This window comes from Neopelma chrysocephalum, unplaced genomic scaffold (genome assembly GCF_003984885.1).
Source record: "Neopelma chrysocephalum unplaced genomic scaffold, ASM398488v2 Primary Assembly neopelma1_286, whole genome shotgun sequence".
NCBI lineage: Eukaryota > Metazoa > Chordata > Aves > Passeriformes > Pipridae > Neopelma > Neopelma chrysocephalum.
Window position 1 is genome coordinate 668,178 of NW_020897948.1, and position 23,134 is coordinate 691,311.

The following is a 23,134-nucleotide window of genomic DNA, read 5'->3' on the forward strand; positions in this document are numbered from 1 at the left end:
CACTGTCACCTGGAGCCAAGCAGGGAGCCCCGAGGCCACACAGGATCCCTTGTTTTGGCATCAACAGGAAGGTAGTGCATGTGTTGCTCTTTGCAACACGACTGTTGCAATGGTTGTAGCAACTGCCAACACCTGCTTGGAGGCCATGGCGGCACAAGGGGATCCAGTCTGTGCCGACATCCTACAGAGCCAGAGCCCCGGGGAGAGCCAGGACTCAGCAGATGAGAGAGGGAACCCCTGGCTGAGGCACCCTCCTACCTCAGGTGCCGCTGAAGAAGCTCCTGCAGACCAGGGAGGAGGTGCAGTGCCCTGGTGCAGTCCCTTCCCACTGATGCCACCCCCCAAAACAGTCAATACAGCTGTGACCCTGTGGGTACAACCACAACAGTGCTCCACTTATGCCAGTAAAGGATTTTCTGTGTGCCCTGCATGGTGGTATGATGATTGCAATGCCTGGCCCAGGCCCTGGGCCCACTGCAGGCAATTTGGGGTTGCTCCTCATCTCCATGACAGGGCCCATTGCACTCCTGTCAGTCCTGGTGGGTGTCAGCTCCGTTGTCCCCACCAGGCTTTGACAGCAGCCTTGCCCTTGACCCTGCTCCTGCCACATCCCTGCCCCGTCCCCATGTTTCCAAACCCCTGCCCCTGATTCTGTCCCTGTCCTTGACCATTGTCCTGCCTATTCCCACTCCTGCCCTTTTTTTCCCTATCCTTGACCATGCTCCTGCCCATTGCCCTTCCCCTGTCTATTCCCCTGCTCTGTCCCTGCTCATGCCAATGTCATGCCTCTGCCCCTTGCTCCTCCCCTGCCCCAGAACTCACCCCATCACCTTCCTCAGGAGCACTTCTGAGTCCAGCTTTGGGACTTGCTCCCCTGGGAGACCCAGATAGACCCAGCCCAGGGAGCTGGTGGGACCAGGAATGGGGCTGCAGAGGATGGAGATGCTGCCTGCAGGCCTTGGATCAGTCCTGCTGCCTCCCAGCATCGTCTCCCTCCTGATGGTGAATTATTTGGCTTTGTGGGAAGAGGGGGTTGTAAAATAGGCACCCTCCCATAGCTCCAGCTAAGTCACCCTCTCCTTTTCTCTCACACTACTGTTGGGTCACCTGTATATATCTGGCCTTCCCTAAAGCTGGTGGGGTTTCAGCCTGGCCTAGAGACCTCTGTTTGCTTTTTGGTCACTTGTTTTCCCTCCCAAGTCCTGTATTTGCTTTCAAGTCCCCTCCTGACCCCTCCACATACCTCTCAGTGCCTCCCAGAGCCCCCACTCACCCTCTAGCTCCCCCCTATAACCACAGAGCACATAAGGTGTTCAAAACTTGCACAGTTTATTATGCTCCTTGCCATGCCCTGCCGGCAGCTCAGCAGCCCAGGCTCCCTTTGCCCCTCCCTGTGCCCTCAGGCTGCTGCTGGGGCTGCCCCGCCTGGGGCTGAGCTCGGGGGCTGAGCTGGGCTTGGCTCCACCCCCCCAAAGCGCTGACAGCAGTGCAGTAAGGCAAAAGTGTTAATTGTCCAGAAAGAATAATGTTTACACACCTGCCTGGGCACATCCATCTCAGCTGCTTGGTACCAGCTGCGGTTTCCATGTCACATTCCCAACCCTTCAGATGTCCCTTGGGATCAGTGGGACGCTGCAGGTGGCTGTCACACGGCAATCACCACATCCCAGTGCCACCACAGCCAGCAGAGCCTGGCAGCTGCACCCCAGAGGGCCACATTCAGGGGTGAGCAGCAGCAGCTCCAGGGTGAGCAGGTCTGAGCACAGAGAGGGGAGCAGGGGGGACCAAGAGAGGCTGATTTCGGGGAACCTCCACACACAGCCACGAGCCCACGGCAAGGGGGGACAAGAGAAGGGCACATCCACTAGTGTTAAGCAGCTGTGGAACATGAGGAGCCCAACAATAACAGCAGTGACTGAGGCTCCTCCTGCATTTGGTCTGGGGCCTTACAGGGAGATTGTGACCCCCACTGGTCCCTAGTCCAGGCTGCTGCCCCAAGCAACCACAGCAGCACAGTGTGAGCCTGGCACTGCCAGGCTTTGTCACCCGACAGAAACTGGGAGCAGTGGGAGTCCATCTACTCAGTAGTATTTCTTCTGAGACCTGCAATGCCTCTGTGCATGGTCCTAACAAGGAAATGTCTGTGTTGCTCCAATGGGATAGAGCAGTTACCCAGCACCCTCCCCCCGGCTTCTGCTTCCACCCCAACTCCAGTTCTCACTAGTGTTTGAGTGCCAAGGTTACCACCTGTGGCAGCAGCTCCATCTGTCCTTCCAACAGGTCATCATCCTTGGTCACCCATCTCTTTCACAGCACTCACTGTGCCTGAGGCATGTGGGATTCTTCCAGATCCCACAGCAGCAGGACCACCAAGAAATGGCTTCTGCAGCCAGGGCTCGGGCACCAGGTACCTAGAGATTGCCTTGTGCCAAGCAGAGTTTTACTAGTCAAAGCAGTGAAGGGGAAGGTTCCAGGAGAAGCAAACATCTCCAAGAAGCAGTGATGGAAAAGTAAACAGTTTACAGTCTGAGCTCCTCCTGGACCCTCGTGGGTTTAGCTCAGACACTCCAGTTCCTGCTGGGCTGCCCAGAGCTAATGGCTGAGGTCGCAGTGAAAAGCACAGCTGAGGGGAGGGAGATGCTCCAACGGAGGCACTGCAGCTCTTACAGTCTCTGTGCTGAACCCACAGCTCAGCAGGACATTGCCAGAACCTCAGCCCTTTCTTTCAGTAGGTATCATCCCCAAAGTCAGACCTCATTCAGGGAACCTTCCCCACCCACCCCACATACCCCAAGCTTTGCATGTTCCTCATAGTGATCCATGTCCCAGGGAAAGGTGGGTACAATCCTTATTTCAAAACCAGCATGGCCTCTGTCCCATCCTGCCTTGTCAAGTGCAGTCCATGAGTGAGGTAGTATTCACGCCGGAGGAAGGCATAGAAATAATCCGAGATGAGCAGGATCTGTGGAGTGAGATGTTCGAACACATCAGTAGTGCTTCAGACCAAGAATAAAGAGGGACACATGTTGGTGACAGACCCTGTAAGTGGTGTAAGCAGTTCCTAGGCTGTCCAGCAAGCTCCACCAGAGGAGCAACTGCAACCCTGGGAACACCATGTCCATCCCTCACAGTGTTAAGCCAAGGGAGACTCACACTAATTGTTTGCTATAGGTGTGTTCTCACAGACATTTCTGCTAAGGGGACAGCAGCTTCATAAACTGGCCAAAATATACAACAATGGCAGGTCCAGCTGTGCCACAGTTGCACAGGTCATGTCACTGCACCCACAGGACTCCTTCCATACATCCTTCCATGCTGTCACAGAATCAGTAAGGTTGGAAAAGACCCCTGAGATCATCAAGTCCACCCTGTGCCCGATGCCCACCTTGTCACCCAGTCCAGAGCACTGAGTGCCACGTCCAGTCATTCCTTGGACATCTCCAGGGGTAGGGATTCCACCACCTCCCTGGGCAGCCCCTTCCAATGCCTTAACATCCTTTCCATGAAGAAATTCCTTCTGATGTCCAAGCTGAACTCCCCTGACACAACTTGAGGCTGTGTCCTCTTGTCCTGTCCCTTGTTCCCCAGGAGCAGAGCCTGACCCCACCCTGGCTCCCCCCTCCTGTCAGGGAGTCATAGGGAGTGATAAGTCCCCCCTGAGCCTCCCTTTCTCCAGCCTAAACAACCTCAGCTCCCTCAGCCACTCCTGGTGCTCCAGCCCCTTCCCCAACTCTGTTCCTTTCTCTGGAGTTGCTCCAGCTCCTCCATGAGCTTCCTGAACTGAGGGGCCCAGAACTGGACACAGCACTCGAGGAACCTCAGCAGTGCCCAGCACAGAGGGACAATCACTGCCCTGCTCCTGTGGCCACACTATGGCTGGTACAGGCCACGTGCCCTTGGCCTTCTTGGCCACCTGGGCTCATGTGCAGCTGCTGTCAACCAGCACCTCCAAGTCCTTTCCCAATGGGCACTTTCCAGCCACTCTTCCCCAGCCTGGAGCACTGCAGGGGGTTGTTGTGACCGAAGAGCAGGACCTGGCACTTGGCCTTGTTGACCCCCACACTGCTGGTCTTGGCCCATTGATCCAGCCTGTCCAGATCCCTCTGCAGAGCCTTCCTGCCCTCCAGCAGATTGACATTCCAACCCAACTGGTGTCATCCACGAATTTACTGAAGTTGCCCTCGATTCCCTCATCCAGATGGTCAATAAAGATATTAAACAGGACTGGACCCGATCCTGAGCCCTGGGGAACACCACTAGTGACTGGATGTTGACTTGATGCAGCACCATTCCCCACCACTCTCTGGGCCTGGCCATAAGCCAGCTCTTAACCCAGCACAGAGTGCCCCTGCCCAAGTCCTAGGTTGCAGCTTCTCCAGGAGAATGCTGTGGGAGACAGTATCAAAAGCTTTGCTAAGTCCAGGCAGACACATCCACAGCCTTTCCCTCATTCACTAGATGGATGACCTGGTCATAAAAGGAGATCAGGTTGGTCAGGCAGGACCTGTCCTTCCTAAACCCCTGCTGGCTGTCTGATCCCTTGGTTGTCCTGTATGTGCTGTGTGATCACACTTGAGATGATCTGTTCCACAACCTTCCTGGTTGAACTGTTGTGCAGTTCAACCCAAATGCTGAGTCTTCTGCTGCTGCTGGCTATCAAAACTTCTCAATTATGACTGTTTACCATAGAATCCACAGATGGTTTGGGTTGGAAGAGACCTCAAGGATCATGAGCCTGAGATTCGCTCAGCTGGTTAGAGCAGGGTGCTAATAATGCAAAAGTTGAGGTCAAGGTCGATCCCCATATGGGCCATTCACTTAAAGAGTTGGACTTGATCATCCTTGTGGGTCCCTTCCAACTCAGAATACTCTCTAACTCCTGTCTGCTGAGCTACTGTGTTTGGACAATATGAGGACTTAATGCTGCTATTAGCACAAATGCATTCATTAGCACAATGACAGATGCAATTTCTTTCCTCCCCCTGCCATAGGCAGGGACACCTTCCACCAGCCCAGGTTGCTCCAAGCTCTGTCCAACCTGGCCTTGGACACTTCCAGGGATCCAGGGGCAGCCACAGCTTCTCTGGGCAACCTGTGCCAGGGCCTCCCCACCCTCACAGGGAAGAATTCCTTCCAAGTATCCCATCTAACCCTGTCCTTTGGTAGTGAGAAGCCATTCCTCCTTGTCCTGTCTCTCCAGGCCCTTGTCCAAAGTCCCTCTCCAGCTCTCTTGGAGCCCCTTTAGGCCCTGAAAGGGGCTCTAAGATCTCCCTGAAGCCTTCTCTTATCCAGGCTGGACAGCTACCATTTCTACTCTGAAAGGGTAGGAAGTGTGCAGGGAGCAGAAGGAATTCCACAGCTCCCCAGGTCAGCCTTAGCCAACAGGAGTTTAACAAATAACACTTACCAGGCCAAGGGGTGAAGACAAGAGCTGAAATTCAAGGCTGTGGCTTCACAGTACAAAATCCAGGAGCACCACTAGGTCAAAGCCCTTCTTCCACCCCCATCACTCCTGCATCCTGCATCTCCTCCCTGCCCCTCTGCTCTCAAGCCCTCTCTGTGGGGCAGCTGACCCTGTGTTTGTTTGCACACTGTCTCCCTTTGAGTGCTGAACAGAGCTGACTGTCCCCTGGATTCTCCTGATCCAGGTCTGAGCCTGCTGCCACACACACACAGATGATGGCACATCCCAGGAGGAGGGTGCACCTCAGGCTGGCATTGCCACTGGCTGCACTGTAGCGTGAAATCACAACTGAGAACCACACTGAACATGGAAACCTGACATGGAAATCACATGGGTCCTCCCCTCCTCAGCCCCACTTTCACAGAATCATGGAATCACTAAGGTTGGAAAAGACCTCCAAGATCACCGAGTCCAAATGCTAAACCAGCACTGCCAGGTTCACCACTACCCCATGTCCCCAGGTGCCATACCCACATGGCTTCTGAACGCTTCCAGGGATGGTGACTGCATCTCTGCCCTGGGCAGTCTGTTCCAGTGCCAGACCACCCTTTCAGTGAAGAATTTTTTCCTAATATTCAATCTAAACCCCTCCTGGTGCAACTTGAGGCTGTTTCCTCTTGTCCTGTCACTTGTACCCTGGGAGAAGAGTCCCCCCACCTGGCTACAACCTCCTGTCAGGAGGGGCCCAGAACTGAGCCCAGGATTTGTGATGCCTCACCTGTGCCCAGCACAGAGGGACAATCACTGCCCTGGTCCTACTGGCCACACTACGGCTGGTGCAGGCCACATGCCATTGGCCTTCTTGCCCACTGGGCTCATGTGCAGCTGCTGTTGATCAGCACCCCCAGGTCCTTTTCCAGCTGCTCTGCCCCAAGCCAGTACAGCTTTGGTTGTACTGAAGCCCAGTGTGGGTCGGCTGCCTTGCCTGGGAACCCTGGGATTACAGGAGTGGGGGTCAGTGGTTTCTCTAAAGTGGTCACCTCTGCTGTGGCAGGCTGGGCTGGGCAGGGACCTGGCTCAGTAGTGCCATTTGTCACTTAGCCTCTTGCAGTGTGACCCTTCCCAAGGACTACTGCCCTCTTCCATTTGGACACAGGAGCACATAACTAGAGTGGAAAACCTCTTCAGTGCCAGCCCGAGCTGGCATCAGTGTCCTGATGCCACTTAAAGCATCGCTGTGGCACTTTGTCACCTGAAGTATGAGGCAGTGCTCAGGGCATGGAGGGAGGGACAGGTAGAGCCTGCCTGGGTTACTGTGCAGTACAGCACAGAAAAACAGCAGCTGCTGCAGAGGCTCAATGGCAGGACAGGAGGGGATGGAGGACCAGGCGGAGACTGAGGGAAAGAGAAACAGGACTGCAGACTGCTGAGGTCAGGGGAGAAAGTGTGAAGGAGAACAGACAGAGCAGGGCAGAGGTGCCCAGGGAGAGGGAAACAGCCATACCCTGCTTGCTTTGCTGAACTGCTGACAGGCTCTGTCAGTGCAGGTGATTTTACTTTTAAATAAACGTCTCTGCAGATGTCTGAATGGGAAAAAAAAGAGCTGAGGTTGGTGGGGATGAGGGATAGGTCTTTCTCACCAGGAAATCAGAAAAGATATTTTTGCTCAGTTTGCATTTACATAGAGCACAAGACCTTGCAGGATCTGCTATGATTTTCTCAGGTAGGAAATAAAATCTGCTTAGAATATTGACACCTGGCATCTCTAATTAAAGTTTTAGTATTCCTTTCATTCCACAGCAAGACATGTAGTTAGGAGTTAATGAACCACTCCCAATTTCCTATCAGCCCCTCTCAGCAGTACCTCTATTCTCCTTCTCACCCCTTGGAGTCTCTTTTGGCTTTTATCAAATGGGTGTTTTCTCCATTTATCAAGGGGTTGGAGATGTACAAGTAGGTGATTTTCAGCCCCTGGCCAAACTGCTCCCCTGGCTTTTAGGAGAAGCAGACAAGCATAAATGGCTGAGGCACATTCAAAATAAAGGCAACTTTAACACGAAATGAACATTCTGCTCACCCATATGTGAAACTGTCCCAGGGCTCGGGGACATGGCAAACAGCACAGAGGAAGGACTTACAAAAGGTTGTAGCACCTGTGTACACTCAGTTCCATCCTTCAAGGGTGCCTAAGGCCAGTGGCAGTCATGTATTCAGCACAGCCTTGAGAAAGGCAGGGAGGGCAAGCCCTGGCATCACTGTGACCCTGCACATGCCCCTAAGCCCACAGCTGGTGCCATGTCCCTGTGCATGGGCTGCTCTCATTTGCCTGTTTTCTGGCCCCACTGCTGCTGCCCTGAGACTTTTCCATTCCCCCTCTTACTCCCCTTCTCCATTCACGTGTGCTGTGTCCTGCCATACTGAGATGCTCTTCCTCTGCTATCAGCAACAGAGCATGGAACCTGCAGCACAGCCTGGGTGGATTGTTAAACTGTAGTTCATATATCACCAGAACTCTTTCCCATTAGTGTGCCAGAGGGTGAGGAGCAGGCAAATTCCAGGAGGAGAGCCAGGAAGCTGCTATGCAGGACCACAGAGAGAGGCAGCCCCATCCTGCAGAATGCACTGTTGCTGACAGGCCACCCCATCCAGCGCCCTGCCCGCAGTGTAGCCTCCACTGCCTCGCTCTACTGACCTGCCCTATGTTGAAAGTCAATGTGATGGCATAATAAAAATTGGAGTTGGCACTTCCTGCATAAATCCATAGATGCCACAGAACGGGGAACAGGAAGGAGCAGAAGATGAGCACACATGACAGGATGAAGATGTTCCGGAGGACTGCAAAAGAAAACCAAGCTGTTAAAATGATGTATTATTGAGCAGCCATGCTCACACAACCAGCAGTGGTACTTAGGGTGTGTGCAAGGGGTGAGAGGCGCTTGTCAACACATACTTCTCTCCAATAATCTTTCACAGTTTGCTTTAATAACTTCCTGGCTAGCTTTTATAAGAAATTTACTATATTTCTCTTTAAAATAAATACTTCTGCCTTTGTTTCAGTATGAAATCCTCCCTTGTAGCTCTTTCCTTCTAGGTCCTGCTTCCAAACACTCTTCCTTGGATATTTTGGCTTTTTGGTGTCTACACTGCAGTAACCAGCAGAATGGAAAGGGGCCTTTCCAGCAGTACCACACTTCGGAGAGCAGAGCATGTCAATCTCCAGCCTCATCAAGCCGATGACAAAGATAAAGAATGAACCCGTGGGCCATAGGAAAAGAGAGATTTCCTTGGGACTTGGCAAGGAAATGAAAACTCCATAAAAGGAGGAAACTCCTAAAGGCCAAATGCGTTGACAAACACGACCTCAGGAGGTGCAAGCGCGGCCAGAATCCATCAGTCTGCCCAAGTGTCAGACAGACAAAAACCAAGCGCGACTTTGTCTAGAAGAGCTGGGAACTATTAGGCCAGAAGAGATTTTGTTTTCTGTGAACTGCTTATGCCTATCCTTTGGCAGCAGTGTTGTAATCCATCCTGGTACTTGTGCTGCTGGTGGTTGGCTACAGCTCAGTCAATGCCCCTGAAGGAGACTGAAGACTCCCCATCACTCTGCAGCTGAAGGCCACTGATGTTTTAAGAGCATTGTCACATCCAAACATGTTCACACCTCTTTTAAACTTCTTGATCAGTAGGTCTGTTCACACACTTTGGGGTGGAAGCATGTGACAGATGACTGCCTCTCTCACTGGATGCTTGGAATGTGCAACTGAACTACATTGAGTGAGGACTTCTCAGAAGTACATCCCCTGCTACAACTGCAACGTGTTCAGGGGCAGCCTGGGGCTTCCTGCCCTGTCTGATCACAGCTGCTTTGGCCTCAGCTCTCCTGAGTCTGAAACCTACAGAGCAGAAGATCTCCAAAGTCTCCTGACTCCTGATTATGTCTCCTACAACAGGCAGGTGAGCCGTCCATGAACACACTTGGCCTGGCTTGGAGAAGGCTGCAGTAAAAGGCCTGGACAACCTGACAGGGTTGGTCAAAGCAGTTGGTTTAAGCACGAAACAACAGGAAAAACACAGCATTTCCAAATCTCCCCAGGGTAGCAGGTTCTATAGACTGAGCCTGAAAATCCTCAGGAAGCTCTCTGGTGATTTCAAGAGTTAAAAAGGGTCTTTAAGCAGCATTTAAGAAAAATTGGACAACTGCTTGGAGTAGTTCAGTTACTTTCACTCCAAGCAAAAAAGCAGATGCAAGGTGCAGCATTTTAAGGCTGGGGGACTCACCAATTGCAGGAGCACTGTTCAAATTACACAACCTTAAGTGGGAGTGAAACGTGGATGATGGATGCACTTCAAATAAGCCATATCCATTGCACAGGATTGTGAAAGGCTCTTATAAAAAAGTTAATCTTCAGAGCAACTTGGAGAGAGGGGGAAGATAAGGTGCTCATAAGGTACTCCTTAGCAGAAGTAAGGAGTATTCCTTACTACCCTTAGAAGATAAGGTACTCCTTGACCAATTTCAACCCTAGTCTCAAAGACATGTTAGGGACTGTATCACCTGAAAAAAAAAATCAAGCCTCCTTCCAGACATCTCAAGGAGGCCATGAGAGCCTGTGGGCAAGGGCCTGGTTTGGTTTAGTGGTGACAATTATTTTGCAAGCCCTTTCCCATTCCAGATAAGGAATAACCAAGCACAAAGGACTTACATCTGTAAAGGTGGCTCCAGACTGGAAGGAAGGCCATGTACAGTGCAACGTCTCCCACAGTGGGATAGGACTTGAAGATAGAAATGATGGCAATCTGGACAAACATGAAGAACACAGGGTGTTCCCTGGAAGGGAAACGAAACAAAGGGTAAGAGGCTGCAGTAAGTCTCTGGAAACAAGTACGAGCAAGGGCACAGATGTGCTGTGGGAGCACACCTCCCATAGAGGAGACTGTGGTTCTTGCATCCCTGTTCTCTCCAGACAAGACTCCCGAGTGCTGAGTGGGGCAGACAGAGCTGCTCTGCAGAGCAGCAGTGCCAGGGAGGCCCACTGCCCTCGGCCAGAAACTGTGGGCCTCACCCAACACACATTTATACTATCGGTCACCTGCACTGCTCCTCCCCAGCTCTGTCTCATTCACCAAACACAATCAGCACTGCCCCTCTGACGGTGATCTGGAGAGCCCAGAGTTATCTTGCTGGTGCACCATCATGTCTGTTTCCATTTCATGTGAAAAGATTCCGTTCAGTGAAAGTCCAGGTGTGTTAATGGCTGTTTTTAGCAGAAAGGTGGCTAACGTTGTCAGTGCAGTCAGCTAGGAGAGTCCCCAAATTTTCACTTTTTTCTGACAATAAAGAACTCAAAGTTCCAGCCAGGAGTTCTTGCTTTCTGACTACACTGGTTTATGCTGGCAAGGAGCAGGCACCTCTACAGCCTCAATTTCTGCTCTCTCTTTTGATGCTTGCAACACTTTGGCATTGCAGAGCCCAAGTCTATTTAAGAGGAACAGAAACTGAAACTACGGGAAATGAGGAGGGCAGACCCTGTTAAAAATCTTTTTCAGGTTCGTAGATAGAGACGTCTGACTCCAGCATTATAAGGTTCCACTGGACAACTTAAGAGTAATAAAAGTAGCAGAGAAACACACTCATACTTACTTTAGCTTTATTGCCAAGGGAATGGTGTAGAAGAACACATTGATTTGAAACACACATACGAAGAAAAGACTGAAGTGTTCAAACATCTCTGCAAAGAAGTACCAGAAAAGGCCAATATTGGGTGTCAGATCTGGAACAGAAAGGCTGAAAAGAAAAGTCAAGGTAAATTTTTAAATGGTTGTTTTTGCACTGCCCTGCTTCTGTTACATTAATTAATCATTTTCTGCTACTGGATGAAGGACCTAAATTGTAAACCTATGGAAGAGAAAACAAAGGGGTGACAAAATGTGGAGAGCAGGTTTAAATCCTGCTGGTGAATTCTTCCCAATGCCCCAGCAGGATTTAAAGCATCCCAAAACAGACATTTCTCCAGAGACGAAAATTTCACAGCCACGGTAGCTCAACTGTGAAACCCATTTCCAATCAACTCAGTGGAAAACACCTCCTGTCTTTAATTTTTGCTGTTAATTATCAGAAGTTGGCTGCTCTCCTTCACATATTCTTTCTTTTCTTGCATTGCCAGTAAATCACAGATCCCACACTTCTTGGGTCAGGCAGTGGGGCACCCATGTGTGATGGACAAGAAACAACATGGGTAGGGGGGCCAGACAAAACACTACCAGTAAGAATCCTTATACTCACATAAACCCGTAAACAGATGGGATAAAATCCCAGGAGTTGAGGAGGAAGAAGGAGAGGCAGATGATCACTACCAGGCTGCACAGGTAGAGGGATGCATACTGCGTGGTGTAGAGCCAGAAGCTTTTGCTTTTCAGTTTGATGGGTATGAACTGACGCTGGAAGTGAAACAGAAGCACCTTGTCAGGTGGAGAGCCACAAGAAAGCCTGAGTGTTCAGCACATCATCTTAAACTGATGATAGAAAGCATCAAACCCTGGCACTATGGCACCGGAAGGAGCAGCTCTCAAGCATAATTTGCTGATGTTCTTCACTCTGGCCAATTAACTCATACACACTGCACATGTTTCCAGAACTGTGCTTGAAAATACAGCAGCAAAGCTGGTCATTTCTCCATGCACTCTGTGTACAATTTACACACAGCTCCTCAGAGCTACTTGTATCTGACGTGTCTGCAATACTGCACTGCTGCCTGTCTTCTACTGCATGAGCCCACTCAATGGGTTGACTGAAAGCCCTGCTCCATGACCCACCATCCCGTGGTGCCAGGTCTCCATCACCCCGCTCTGCTAAAATCAGGGAAAGAGGACATCCAGTGGGTTCCTCTGCACCAAGGAGCCCCTCTGAAAGGTTGCTTCCTCAAAGACAACTGCTGCAGTCCTGCCACTGCCACATGTCCCCGTCACAAGTCAACCACAAGCCCTTGTCACACAACATGACATGCGGGTACCTCATTCCAACAGGTCCCCTGAATGCATTTGCACAGACAAATACAGAGGGGCAAACACCTCTGGGAATCACTCAGAGTTCTGCAGCTCCAGGTAGTGATGTGGCTTTTCCACTGGGTACTGGGGTTTGCAATGGCAGGAGATGTGCAGAGAGCCTGTCCTAACTGCTGTGGGCTCTGTGTAAAGCACGCTCTGCTTTCTCAGTCACAGCATGTCTAATGTCACTTGCTAGAACAATGCAAGCAAGTTTACCAACAATTTTTGGCAGGACAGATTGGAAAGTGCTGGAGAAAAGTGATTTAGTTCTGCACAAAGAATGCAGGAAAGTTCATTTACAAATTTAGATAAAAGGCATGATTGCCTTTAAAAGTTGCAAATTAGGCAGTCACATATCAAAGCACTTGTTACTTGTGAATGCCATGTATAATGCTTGTACTTTACTCCCAATTTACTTTGAATAAAGTTAAAAGAGAACAAATCCAAAATGTAAAATACATAAAGCAAATTCTCCTAAAAATTACCAAACTAAAAAACCAACACTGACTCGGCAGAAGTTCCTGTCTTGCAAAGAGTAAAAATAACAAAATTTCTGGAAAAAAGTAAGAGACATTCATGTCAGCTAATCAGAGAAAGTAAATGAACTAGAACTGGCTCTCATTCTGGTTGGAAGCTCAGAGATTTAAGAATATGCTGTAATGAACCTGTAGTTAAGATTAGCTATAAAAATCATCATCAGAAGCAAGCAAGAAAGACTGGTGAAGCACACAACAGCAGGATTTCAGAAGGGCAAAAATAATAAAAGTGATCTCAAAGTGACTTGAGAAGTGGGCTGAGTCTCTGCTGGTGGTCACAGCCTCACCTGCTCCCACAGCAGAATAAAATTAGCAAAGTCAGCCCTGCTGGAATTCAGGGGTCCTGTTAATGGAGAGGGAGAAAGAACAACCAGTCCCTTTCACAAGCACATGCCTTTTGCCACTAAACCCCAAATCAGCATTTCTGAGTTTGAGTACTTCAAACACACAGTTCCTCACAATAACACAGCTCAGTGATCCATGTCAGTGCAAGGGAACTTCTCCAGCTCTAAAACCCTCATTGCTATTCACATGACACAAAGAACAGGACTTATTTTGGGCAAGTTCTGTAGGTGACTTCCTGCTCCCTTCTCTCCACTCACAGGCATTCCCATCAAGGTTTCCAACTTGCCATGGCTTGAGGATAGTCACTTTTCCTGAAACTCTGCATGTGCCTGACTCCCCTCTCAGTAGCCAAGGACTGTCCCTGAACAGCTACAAGAAGACAATGGGTACCAGCAGTTGGACATCATCTACCTGCAGAAGGTAAAGAAGGGCTGGAGCAAACAGTGTGAGAGGGTAGAGTGACTGGTATGTTGCTAAGGCCAGGAACACAGCACTGAGGAAGGCACTACCTGCAAAGACAAAAAATGTTCATTTGTAAGGAACTTTTCCTATAAACAGCCACACAGACAGGAAGTCCAAATGGGAAGAAATACATAACCCTCTGCAGGGGATTCACAAATATCAGGACACTACTTTAAGGAGTTTTTAGCAGAATGTATCCTGGAGGGTGTCCTCTTGTTAACTACATTTTGAATGGAGAATGACTGATTCCACATGAAGGAACCACTGACTGGTTTGTATCTCCTGGCATTCACATACAGAAAGAGACTAACATAATTCAGTCTATACAGAGACCATGCTGGCTGCTGTTAATGTCGTCTCTGCATGTAAGAGCTGTTACACTGGGCATGCTGGATAACCCCAACACCAGAAATGTGTCAGGGCCTCAGCAAAACTCTGAGCCAGAGTGCAAGCAAAAGTCTGCAGCTGAAGGAATGAAGTGGCATTAGCCAAAACTGAGACACAGAAAGGATTAGCACAGCTTTTCCAAGTGGTCTCAAAAATATGAATGCCTTTACTGAAGCAGCTTTATTTGAGGTGTCTCAGACTGAGCTCAGTGCTGAGTACTTACATTTCCCACCTGCAAACATCAGAAATCAAGTCCAAAAGGTCTCAGGTTAAACAAGAAAAATACAAGCCTGGTTATAGCTATAGACTAGATGGAAGGCCTCTGTAATAATGCAGCTTAGACAGCAAGAACCCTGACTCAGTGCACTGGCCCAACTGCCAGCCTGACATCACACACTCGGAGAGCTTCTCTCTGTTTCACCTTTGAAAGAGAAAACAGAGGGTTATCTGGTGATGAGCCTTCTCCACTCTGCAACTACACTCTCCTGACAGAAACCTCCCCATCCTCTACTTTATTGAGTGTTCCATTCTGCACAGATCTATAGAATTGATTCCCAGAAATCACAGTCATAACCTGATATCCTCTTTGTCCACTTTAAAGTCCAGATGGCCACATTCCCAGCCAGGGAGAAACCACAAGAGACAGCCACTACAGTTTTGTCTATGACCCAAGTATTGGTCTTAGGGTATCAGTGAACAGTTAAAAAATCAGTTTAACTAAAACAGATCCCACTTGTTTGCTATTGCAAATACTTTTAAAATGGAAGTCACTCCTGACTCAACTACTCAATAATTAGAGGAAAACTTCCTTTTGGAAACACTAATAAAAACCATCTATATCAGCTTTTTTTCTCAGTGGCTGGGTCTGGGCCCTGCTGGAGACGAGATCAGAGTGACCTTTCCTCTGATCCAGCAGAGAACTCCCAAAATTAGGTGACTAGTACAAATCACATACGCTAAAAGATTTTAGCACTGGAGAGTCATAAAAGAAACAGAAAGCTGGCATTATGCACGAGACGAATGAAACAGTTATTCTGACATAATCTATTCAGCTGTGCTGGTATGGGCCTTTGGTTACTGCTTCTGTTTCCCCAAAGCTCAGTTAGTTCATTTCAAACCATATTTACAACTGTGAGTGAAAGCCAAGTAACAGTCTCTTGATCTCGTGATTCAGGTAGAACTTTGACTTCGCTCCAGTCCTGTTTCTGCTGTGTTTCACTGAGATCCTTGTAGCAATCTTATCTGTAAAGTTCCACTTGGATTTAATTTTTGCTACATTTATAATCTTCCTAGAAAGTCATAAAGAACCCTTTTTTATTCATTGTGTTACCTTTTATTGTAGCTAAAATGAAGAACGCAATGACAGAGTTGTTGATGGCGCAGGTGGACTTTGCCACACAAGACATCACAGAGTAGGGGTTTAACAGGTAGCTGAAAAAGAGCAAAGCTCAGGTTACATGTAAAGGAGACAGTATCTAATTAAAGAGATGTTCAAAGAAAAAACAGATGCATTTTATTTACAGTTGATGGGATCCTCTCATCAGCAAATTAACTCAGCTGAACAGGTTCCTCAGTCTGGAGGAAAAACCAGACCTTTGGATTGCAGCCCTGGACACAGCGGCCACAGGGAGCCTACTGCAGAAAGGAGACTTGGGAAGATCTCCAAAATGCAAGTTCCAGCCTAGAAAACAACTACCAAAAGTGTTTTTTGCTTTCCAGAAACATTGCACATTTATTCAGCCAGATCTAGGATTGCTGGGTCCAAAGCAAACTTTTCATGCTACTCACATCTACTCTGCAGAAGTAAAAGACATGAGCAGAGTTTCCCCCAACCCAGGTGCACCAGGTCTCCTGCTGTGGCAGAGCAATCATTTATATTCCCCGTGGCCTTATGTGAGGACAAAACCCGCCAGCTATGCAAGTTTAGCACATTTCAACTGGAATTATAGAAAGACAGCAAACTCTGAACACCTTTACCCTCCAGAATGCAGCCACACTTCAGTTGGCAAGGATGCCAGCTCCCTTTGGAAATGAGAATTACAATAATTTCATTTAACTAGGTTCAGAGCACAGAAAAAGGTTTGGAAGGACTACCAATACAATAAGCTAATACAATAACCCTAATGTACCCACCAGCTTTGCTAATAACTAAATTAATCATCAGAGTGAGTAGACAGGGCTGATGATTTCCTAATTATCTCTTTGTATTTTCCTACTTCTCTGAGCTTCAGTCTGTCTTTTTCAGTGTTTTTACAGGGCCAGCCTACAGCAGGACAGGTACAATTCAATGCCAGCTTTGCAGTGGTAACGAGCAAAACAGACTGCAATTTACCCACTCTACCCTTCTTGCCATGGGGAATTTGACATTTAAAAAAATTCATCAGGAAATGAGAAAAAATAAAAACTTATCTAATGGAGAACTCCCTCTGACACAGAATAATTCAGATAATTTCTCTGTGTCAAAATACCAATAAAAAAATTCTTTAACAGTAGGTATCTTGCTTGTATATGATTTATTTTAGTTGAAGTCTTCTGAAATAAAAAAATGTTTAGTATACAGAGGAACACCAAGACATGAAATTAATAAGATGACAACCTGAAAATATCTTTGAACTGTAATAAGGAATTTGGGATATTCAGGTTGTGATATTCAGCATGCATTTTGTCCAACTGCTCAAAAATTATCCTAATTTTTCTGAAAAGACACCATTTGGAAGGCACAGAATCAATTTTGATAACATTAGTATACAGGCAAAATAAGTGGGGATGTGATCTGTGCAAATACAACATTCTTGCTACCAAATTAATGACCTTATGCTGCTCAGCCTGTCTTGGAGGGCCTGAGTAAATTTACTTGCTGGCAACAAATGTGCAAATGCATCTGCTTTTCACTTTCTAGCTGAGTATTCAGGGCCAATAGGAAATTCAGAATTTCTGGGGGGAAAAAAACAACCTTCAACAAATGTTGAAGCCCCAAATGAGAAAAATAAAACCCAAAGGGAGCTGAGGAAGCAAAGCAGCCCACTGCAGCCTACAGGAGCAATACTTACAATAGTGCTACCTTGAGGGGGATGTAGTGCATCTCCATGGGTGTCTGGATGAGCTCAGCCACATCTGGTGCATATTTATCCAGCTCTATTAGGAGCTTCTGCTTTTTGAACTGAACAAGGGACAATGATCAAAGACTGTCAGGAGAGGAAAACCACGGTTTCATATTACTTGTGTAATTCTATCTCCTATTACTCAGCCAATTCCATGGGGTTTCTATCACTGTAGAGCATATCTGAGCCCCAGCTGTGAGCCAAAACTCTAGTTATGTGAGGAGTTGTACAAACAGAGCAAAACACCCTCTCCTTTCCCAAATACCTAACAACTGAAGTGAGACTCTAGAGAAAGCAGATAATGTCTACTTATTTGAACTTCCTTAATTACCTGTGTCAGCTGACAATGAATTCACCACACCAGAGTCAAACACTCTCAATCCTCCTAATGCCAGTCTGGATCTCTAATGAAAAGCTGACTTTTGAAATTCACAGTTCAACACGCAAGCCACTGAAAACCCAAGATTCAGAAGTATGCAGTCTTTATTATTTTGAAGATGGATACTTCTAGACTAAATCTCTCTTTCATCTATCTTGTTCTCTGAGGCTCTCCATGGAGACAAAAGAGAAATCTGAAATATGAACCTATGGAACTATGTCATGGTGAGACAAAGACAGAGATGCTGGCAATACATTCTCAACAAGCAAAGTAACTCACATGTGACATTTTTACATGTCTGCAGTTCTACTGTGAGTTATTTCTTCAACCTCAAAGTCAGAGGACAAGGAACAAGCACAGCTGGATGGGAGACCACACAGATGCTGTAGAAAATGTAGCCTCCCTGTTGATGCTGATAGTGAATCCCTGTCCCTCTGGAATTGCAGAGAGCACAGCATTGCTTACACAAAAGGTTCTTTGAGCTACTTATGAGAGAGAGCTGGGAGTAATCACTCACCTCCAAATACATGTACTTGTAATTTGAAGGGAACGAGTAATACTTGATGTTAGACTCTCACCATGCTCATTAGAATGATCTTTGGACGCATCCTTGGACGTTTTTATTTCTTCCTTTACACATTTCTAGTCTGTGTATTACCTCATGCTCTGTGCAAAGAGACCCTCTCCAAGGTAAAACATTCAGGCTGTAGAAGATTGTACACTACTGTGATCATCATTCACTTGCAGTGTGTGTTCCATACCGTAACAGTGCCACAACAAAACTTAAAATACCTCAGTTGTTTATCACATTGAGTCCTCATGTTTGTTTATCATTAAAATATGACCAGATTTACTGCAACAAGGACTTGATACTGCATCCTCTGGCATGTGTTTTCTTTGGTACAAGATATTTGCTGGGAGAAGAGGACCAGCAACACTGGGAAGTCAGCTTACCACAACTTTGTTGAAGTCCTGGATGGCCAAGTAAAGGGCAACAGCAGTTAGCACATCAGTTACCTAAAAAAGCAAGGGATAGACAGGCTGATTGCAAGCAAAATAAACAAATGGAGAAAAAGATATCGATCAGTAGTGAATAAAGAGGCTAATCTGACTCAGCTCATGGGAAGAAAACACAAGCTTTAAAAACACTGGACTGCTGATTTGTACAGTCCCCTCACACACCACGGGTTCACCTTGCAGGCATGAACTGTACCAAATATTTACAAAACAAGAGAATGGGGAATTAAGAGGAAAGAAATTGAAGCAAGTGAGGGTAATAGAGAGAATCACTGGTCTAGTTAGAGCACAGGCAACGCTGGGGCAGTGCCCAGCTGGTTAAACCCCTCTGGCCATTAATCCAGCAGTGCCTTGAGCTGTCCTAAACTTCCGAGGCAGCAGCACAGTCATCTAAACAACCAGCACCAGCCCAGGGCAGAAGGTTGTTATCTCTGCACGAGCCCTGCCTGGCAGGGACCTGGGGACAGAGGCTCCACTGGGTGCCATGTGCAGCCAGCTATAGGATTTCTGTCCTGAATTATGCAGAACTAGGAGAACAATTTACAAGAGACATTTGGAGGATGAACCCATTTATGCTCTTTGCAGGCCTGGGGTTTGGCAGTGGGTTTAGTGAGAAGCAGCAGTGTAAGGATTAGGCTGGGGGGACAAAGTATTTTGTTACCTGTAAGAGGTAACATTTGAAATCTGAAATGACACCTTCCTATCCCTCTGTGGGGATACTTATCTAAGCAAGAACTCACAAAAAAGAAGGAATATGTACAAGAAGTCAAAAGCCTGAACAGTGGGTTTGTACAGGCAAAGCTGCCTTTCTAATTAAATGTGAGCTCAGCAGGAATCTGAGCTACAGGGAGGCTGAAGGTCCCCGATTCCTGCAGGACTGAAAGTCACACTCAGCATTTCCCTGAAAGAGGCCTTTCAAGAGGAGCTTTCCAGGAGCACTTACCATGAACACCAGTTCAGCATATTCAATCAGGAAGTGAAAGAGATAGATTATCAGTGGGGTCTAAAAGAGAACAGAAGGGAAATCCATGTCAAATACTGTTCAGATAAAATACACCATTAATTTGATGAGAAAAACTTAGTACTACAAGACACTGCCAAAAGTAATTTTCTTTGGCCTCTTCTCCAACATTGGTACTTCAGAGCTAAGTGATTAATCAAAGGACATTTACTGGCCTTATTCCTTGTAGAGTCCTCAATACACTTTATTAAAGACACCATCAACTTTGAAAATTGTACTCTATTCCAATTTTTCAATTCTGCTACTAGTGAGAGACTTACAATAGAAAGCATACAAAAACCAGCTTTAGAAAATGATTTTTTTCCTATAGAATCTACTTTTTTCAGGATGTCTGCAGGTACTTTTGAAAGATTTCCTACATAGCTGGTTTCACTGTTGAGCCTGTTGTTTAGATGAGTGGTTTACAATGGAAAAATAAGAAAGATGTTAAAAACATAAAGCAGTAGGATTACAGTCCTATCATCCTCTTGCTCCCACAGGTTTTCCCTTCTAGGGTAAGAGGAAAAGCATGTTTCTGAATTATTCCTATTGCACAAAAGCTTAATCTGGAAGTACTGTATTTACATGCTGTAAATTCAGTCTTCACTGTGAGACAATAGATTTCTTTTAAAATACTTTATAAATAATGCCTAAATAAGCATGGGAAAGTATTTCACAGTCTGAGAGAAAACTGTATCTAGAGCAGGAGAATTTATTGAAAAGAAACCAGTTTTCAGAGGGATACAAAGTACCTGCCTCACCCCAGGTGACACTACATGAGTGTACTTTCATATCAATAAGATCACTTGAGCGCACAAAGCCCCACGGGTGCTTAAGTTAAAATGCCTCATTCCTCATTAGGAATAAACAAACTGCATGCTTGTGCTAGTCTTAATATTTCTGCAAATGCAGAAACTCCAGCTACTGTTACCCAGTACTCGGTATCAGACTCACAGTGACACTGTCTCCCTGCTCCGGCTTCTGCCCACAGAAACATCTGGATGTGAACAGAATATTTCACTTATTACAGAGCTCCCCTGCCTCAGACCTTCTATATGCAGCAACAAATATTGTGATATCTATCACCTGCAGTCTGTGATTAACTGTATTTCCTCATGCTGGTCACTACAACTACTGCACAACAACTACATGAGTTGAGGTTCTCTAAAGCCGCTGGGACAAGACAGGCTGCAAGCTGCAAGACTAAGACATGTGACACTTGAATATCACATTTAAAACAAAGCATGCAAACCAACCTCATGAAAAATAGCTCCAGAATACGGTGAGACCCCTAAATCCAGCAGAGCCAATCCTTCGACCACTGAAACACAGACAAAACACCTGCATTAGAACCCTGTAATGTGGGAAGGGACAGATCTCATGATGGTAAAACCGTAGCTTTTAAGACACCCACACTTGTAAGAATCTAACATTGAATGGATGACACTAAACCTCACAGAGCCAACAGCCAACTAGAACTGATTCTCTCCCATGCACATTCCTGCATGGGCACTCATAACCTATTCATTTGTTTTAGCTAAAAATCTTCTAGCTGAAATCTTTTATGCTGATCTCTATATAAATCCCATGTATGATATTGCCTGATTTTAAGTCACCTATTTGGTGACACATGGCATCTATGATGGAAAAATACTTAATTCTAAGAGAACAAACCACAACATCATATAGAATTTGAACTGTTCTGCCTAATTAGATATAGAGAGGCCTAAAATGTCCAAAATTACAATGGAAGAACAGAAATGAACACATATCACCACGCAATGCTGAAAGGTTTATCTGTTGTTGAAAATTCCTTGTTGAAAATACAGTTTACAGCCTTAATTTGGCTCCTTCAAGATCATGGAATTACAGCTTGCCCTGCAATGCATTTGCATGCTTTTCCATAGGATCTTCACCTTCCTGAGCACAAAGGTTTCCTGGGGCTGAGCAGTGTATGCAGTGAAAGGAGCCAAAGGAAACGGGTTCATTTGCTCAGAGGAAAAAGGCAGGAGACTGCAGGAAGCAATAAGAGGCCTCAGTTCAGTGAAACGCTGGACAAGTAGATTCTGGCTGCCACAAACTCCCTGTGTGGTGACAGCCCAGACTTTGAAGTGACCTTAAGTGTTCTCCTTTACTATCTAGATGCCTACCTTGATGGTCTAAGGCAAGATTAAAAGATTCGATTGTGTGATGTGCTTCATACAGAGGAGCAGAGGCCTCAGGTCATCAAATGTATTTGTACTTTTGACCTTTATTACTCTGGGCCACTCTTTTCCATCCCAGAACTGCAAATACTTTTACCTGTATAATAGCTGGGTATTATTTTCTCAAAGGGCTGCCTTTTAAATGAATTTAGGTTCCCAACGGGCTCAGATGCTACAAACACGAATGTCGCTGAAGAGCCCCAATTACACTGTACTTCAGCCTTCAGAAGAGAATTTGACTTGTGTTGGTAACAACGTGCGGGGCCACAAACTGAACCCGGAAAACGACAGTAGCCCTGCGCGAACCGGGAGCCGTGCAGTGGCACTCACACCGCGAGACAATGTTTGTGCAGACACAGCCCAAGCACAGGGGCTCGGCCGAGGCTGCTGGAACCACACGCTCAGTGCCGGGTTTATCTCGCCTCCCTTTGAGTACACGCGTGACACAACCGCTGTGTCCACGTGTGCCCAGCGCAGCCCCGGCCCGCCGCAGGCCCCGCGTCCCTCCCGCCCCTCGCACCGGCTGTTCCCGGGCACGACTGCCCGGGGCCATTCCCTGCGGCTCCGGTTCGGGCCCGGACGCGCGGGGCCCGGCCCTGCCCGGGGCACAGCCCGGCGCTGTCCCCGCGGGGCCGCTCCCAGCGCGGCGCCCGGCCGGGGCCAGGCCCTGCCCGCCCGGCGCAGGGGTCTGGCCGCCCCGGCCCCTCCGCGGGGGCTCGCCGGGGCTCACCTCGTTTCCAGGCGTTCAGCGGGGACGCCACCTCGACGCGCTCGGCGATGAAGGCGGCGAGGCTGGAGCGGAAGAGCGCGGCGCGGACCGTCACGGCCGCCAGCACCACCAGCACCAAGGGGGCCGCCATCCCTGCGCGCGCCCCGCCGCCCCCGCCGCTCCCGCCGCCTGTAGTTCCCGGGCGGCGCCGGGGAACGCGCCGCCAATGCACCGGCCCGCCCGGCAGACTACATATCCCGGCAGCCCTCGCGCCGCCAACCTCCTGGCACCACTCGGGGCTACGGCGGCTGCGGGGGGATCAACTTAGCCGGAGCGCGAAGGCCGCGGTCAGTGGGGCAGGCTGGGCGGGGGTTCCGGCGGGGGTCCCGCTCCCGCCAGCCTTGCCCAGCGCTGCCGCACGGGGCCGCCGCTCCTCAGCCGCAGCACAGTCGTGTGTCTGTCCTCGAGTGCCATCAGGCTCCTCCCGGCGCGTTCCTCCCGCCCGTGGGTCCGAGGTGCCTCTGGGTGGCGGCGCTGCCCCCCGTG

At 48.1% G+C, this 23,134-nt stretch overlaps 1 protein-coding gene across 1 annotated transcript; it reads right to left on the reverse strand.

The window, feature by feature from the left end:
* Positions 1 to 1,312: 1,312 nt before the first annotated feature.
* PIGU (phosphatidylinositol glycan anchor biosynthesis class U) lies at positions 1,313 to 22,753 on the reverse strand. The gene is made up of 12 exons (XM_027704724.1): positions 22,610 to 22,753; positions 20,932 to 20,996; positions 19,619 to 19,678; positions 18,613 to 18,675; positions 17,229 to 17,338; positions 15,509 to 15,609; positions 13,741 to 13,838; positions 11,688 to 11,842; positions 11,046 to 11,189; positions 10,108 to 10,232; positions 8,097 to 8,239; positions 1,313 to 2,962 (listed from the first exon to the last, which is right to left on the reverse strand). Exons 1-12 carry the CDS (start codon positions 22,737 to 22,739, stop codon positions 2,849 to 2,851), a joined length of 1,308 nt encoding a protein of 435 aa, XP_027560525.1. The 5' UTR covers positions 22,740 to 22,753; the 3' UTR covers positions 1,313 to 2,848.
* Positions 22,754 to 23,134: the final 381 nt, after the last annotated feature.

Coding starts and splice junctions, on each gene's coding strand:
- PIGU (XM_027704724.1), bottom strand. CDS start 22,739: ATGGCGGCCCCCTTGGTGCTGGTGGTGCTGGCGGCCGTGACGGTCCGC. Junction 11,190..11,687: donor CCATCTGTTTACGGGTTTAT/GTGAGTATAAGG, acceptor TTTTCTTTTCAG/CCTTTCTGTTCCAGATCTGA. Junction 2,963..8,096: donor TGACTTTCAACATAGGGCAG/GTCAGTAGAGCG, acceptor CTCACTCCACAG/ATCCTGCTCATCTCGGATTA.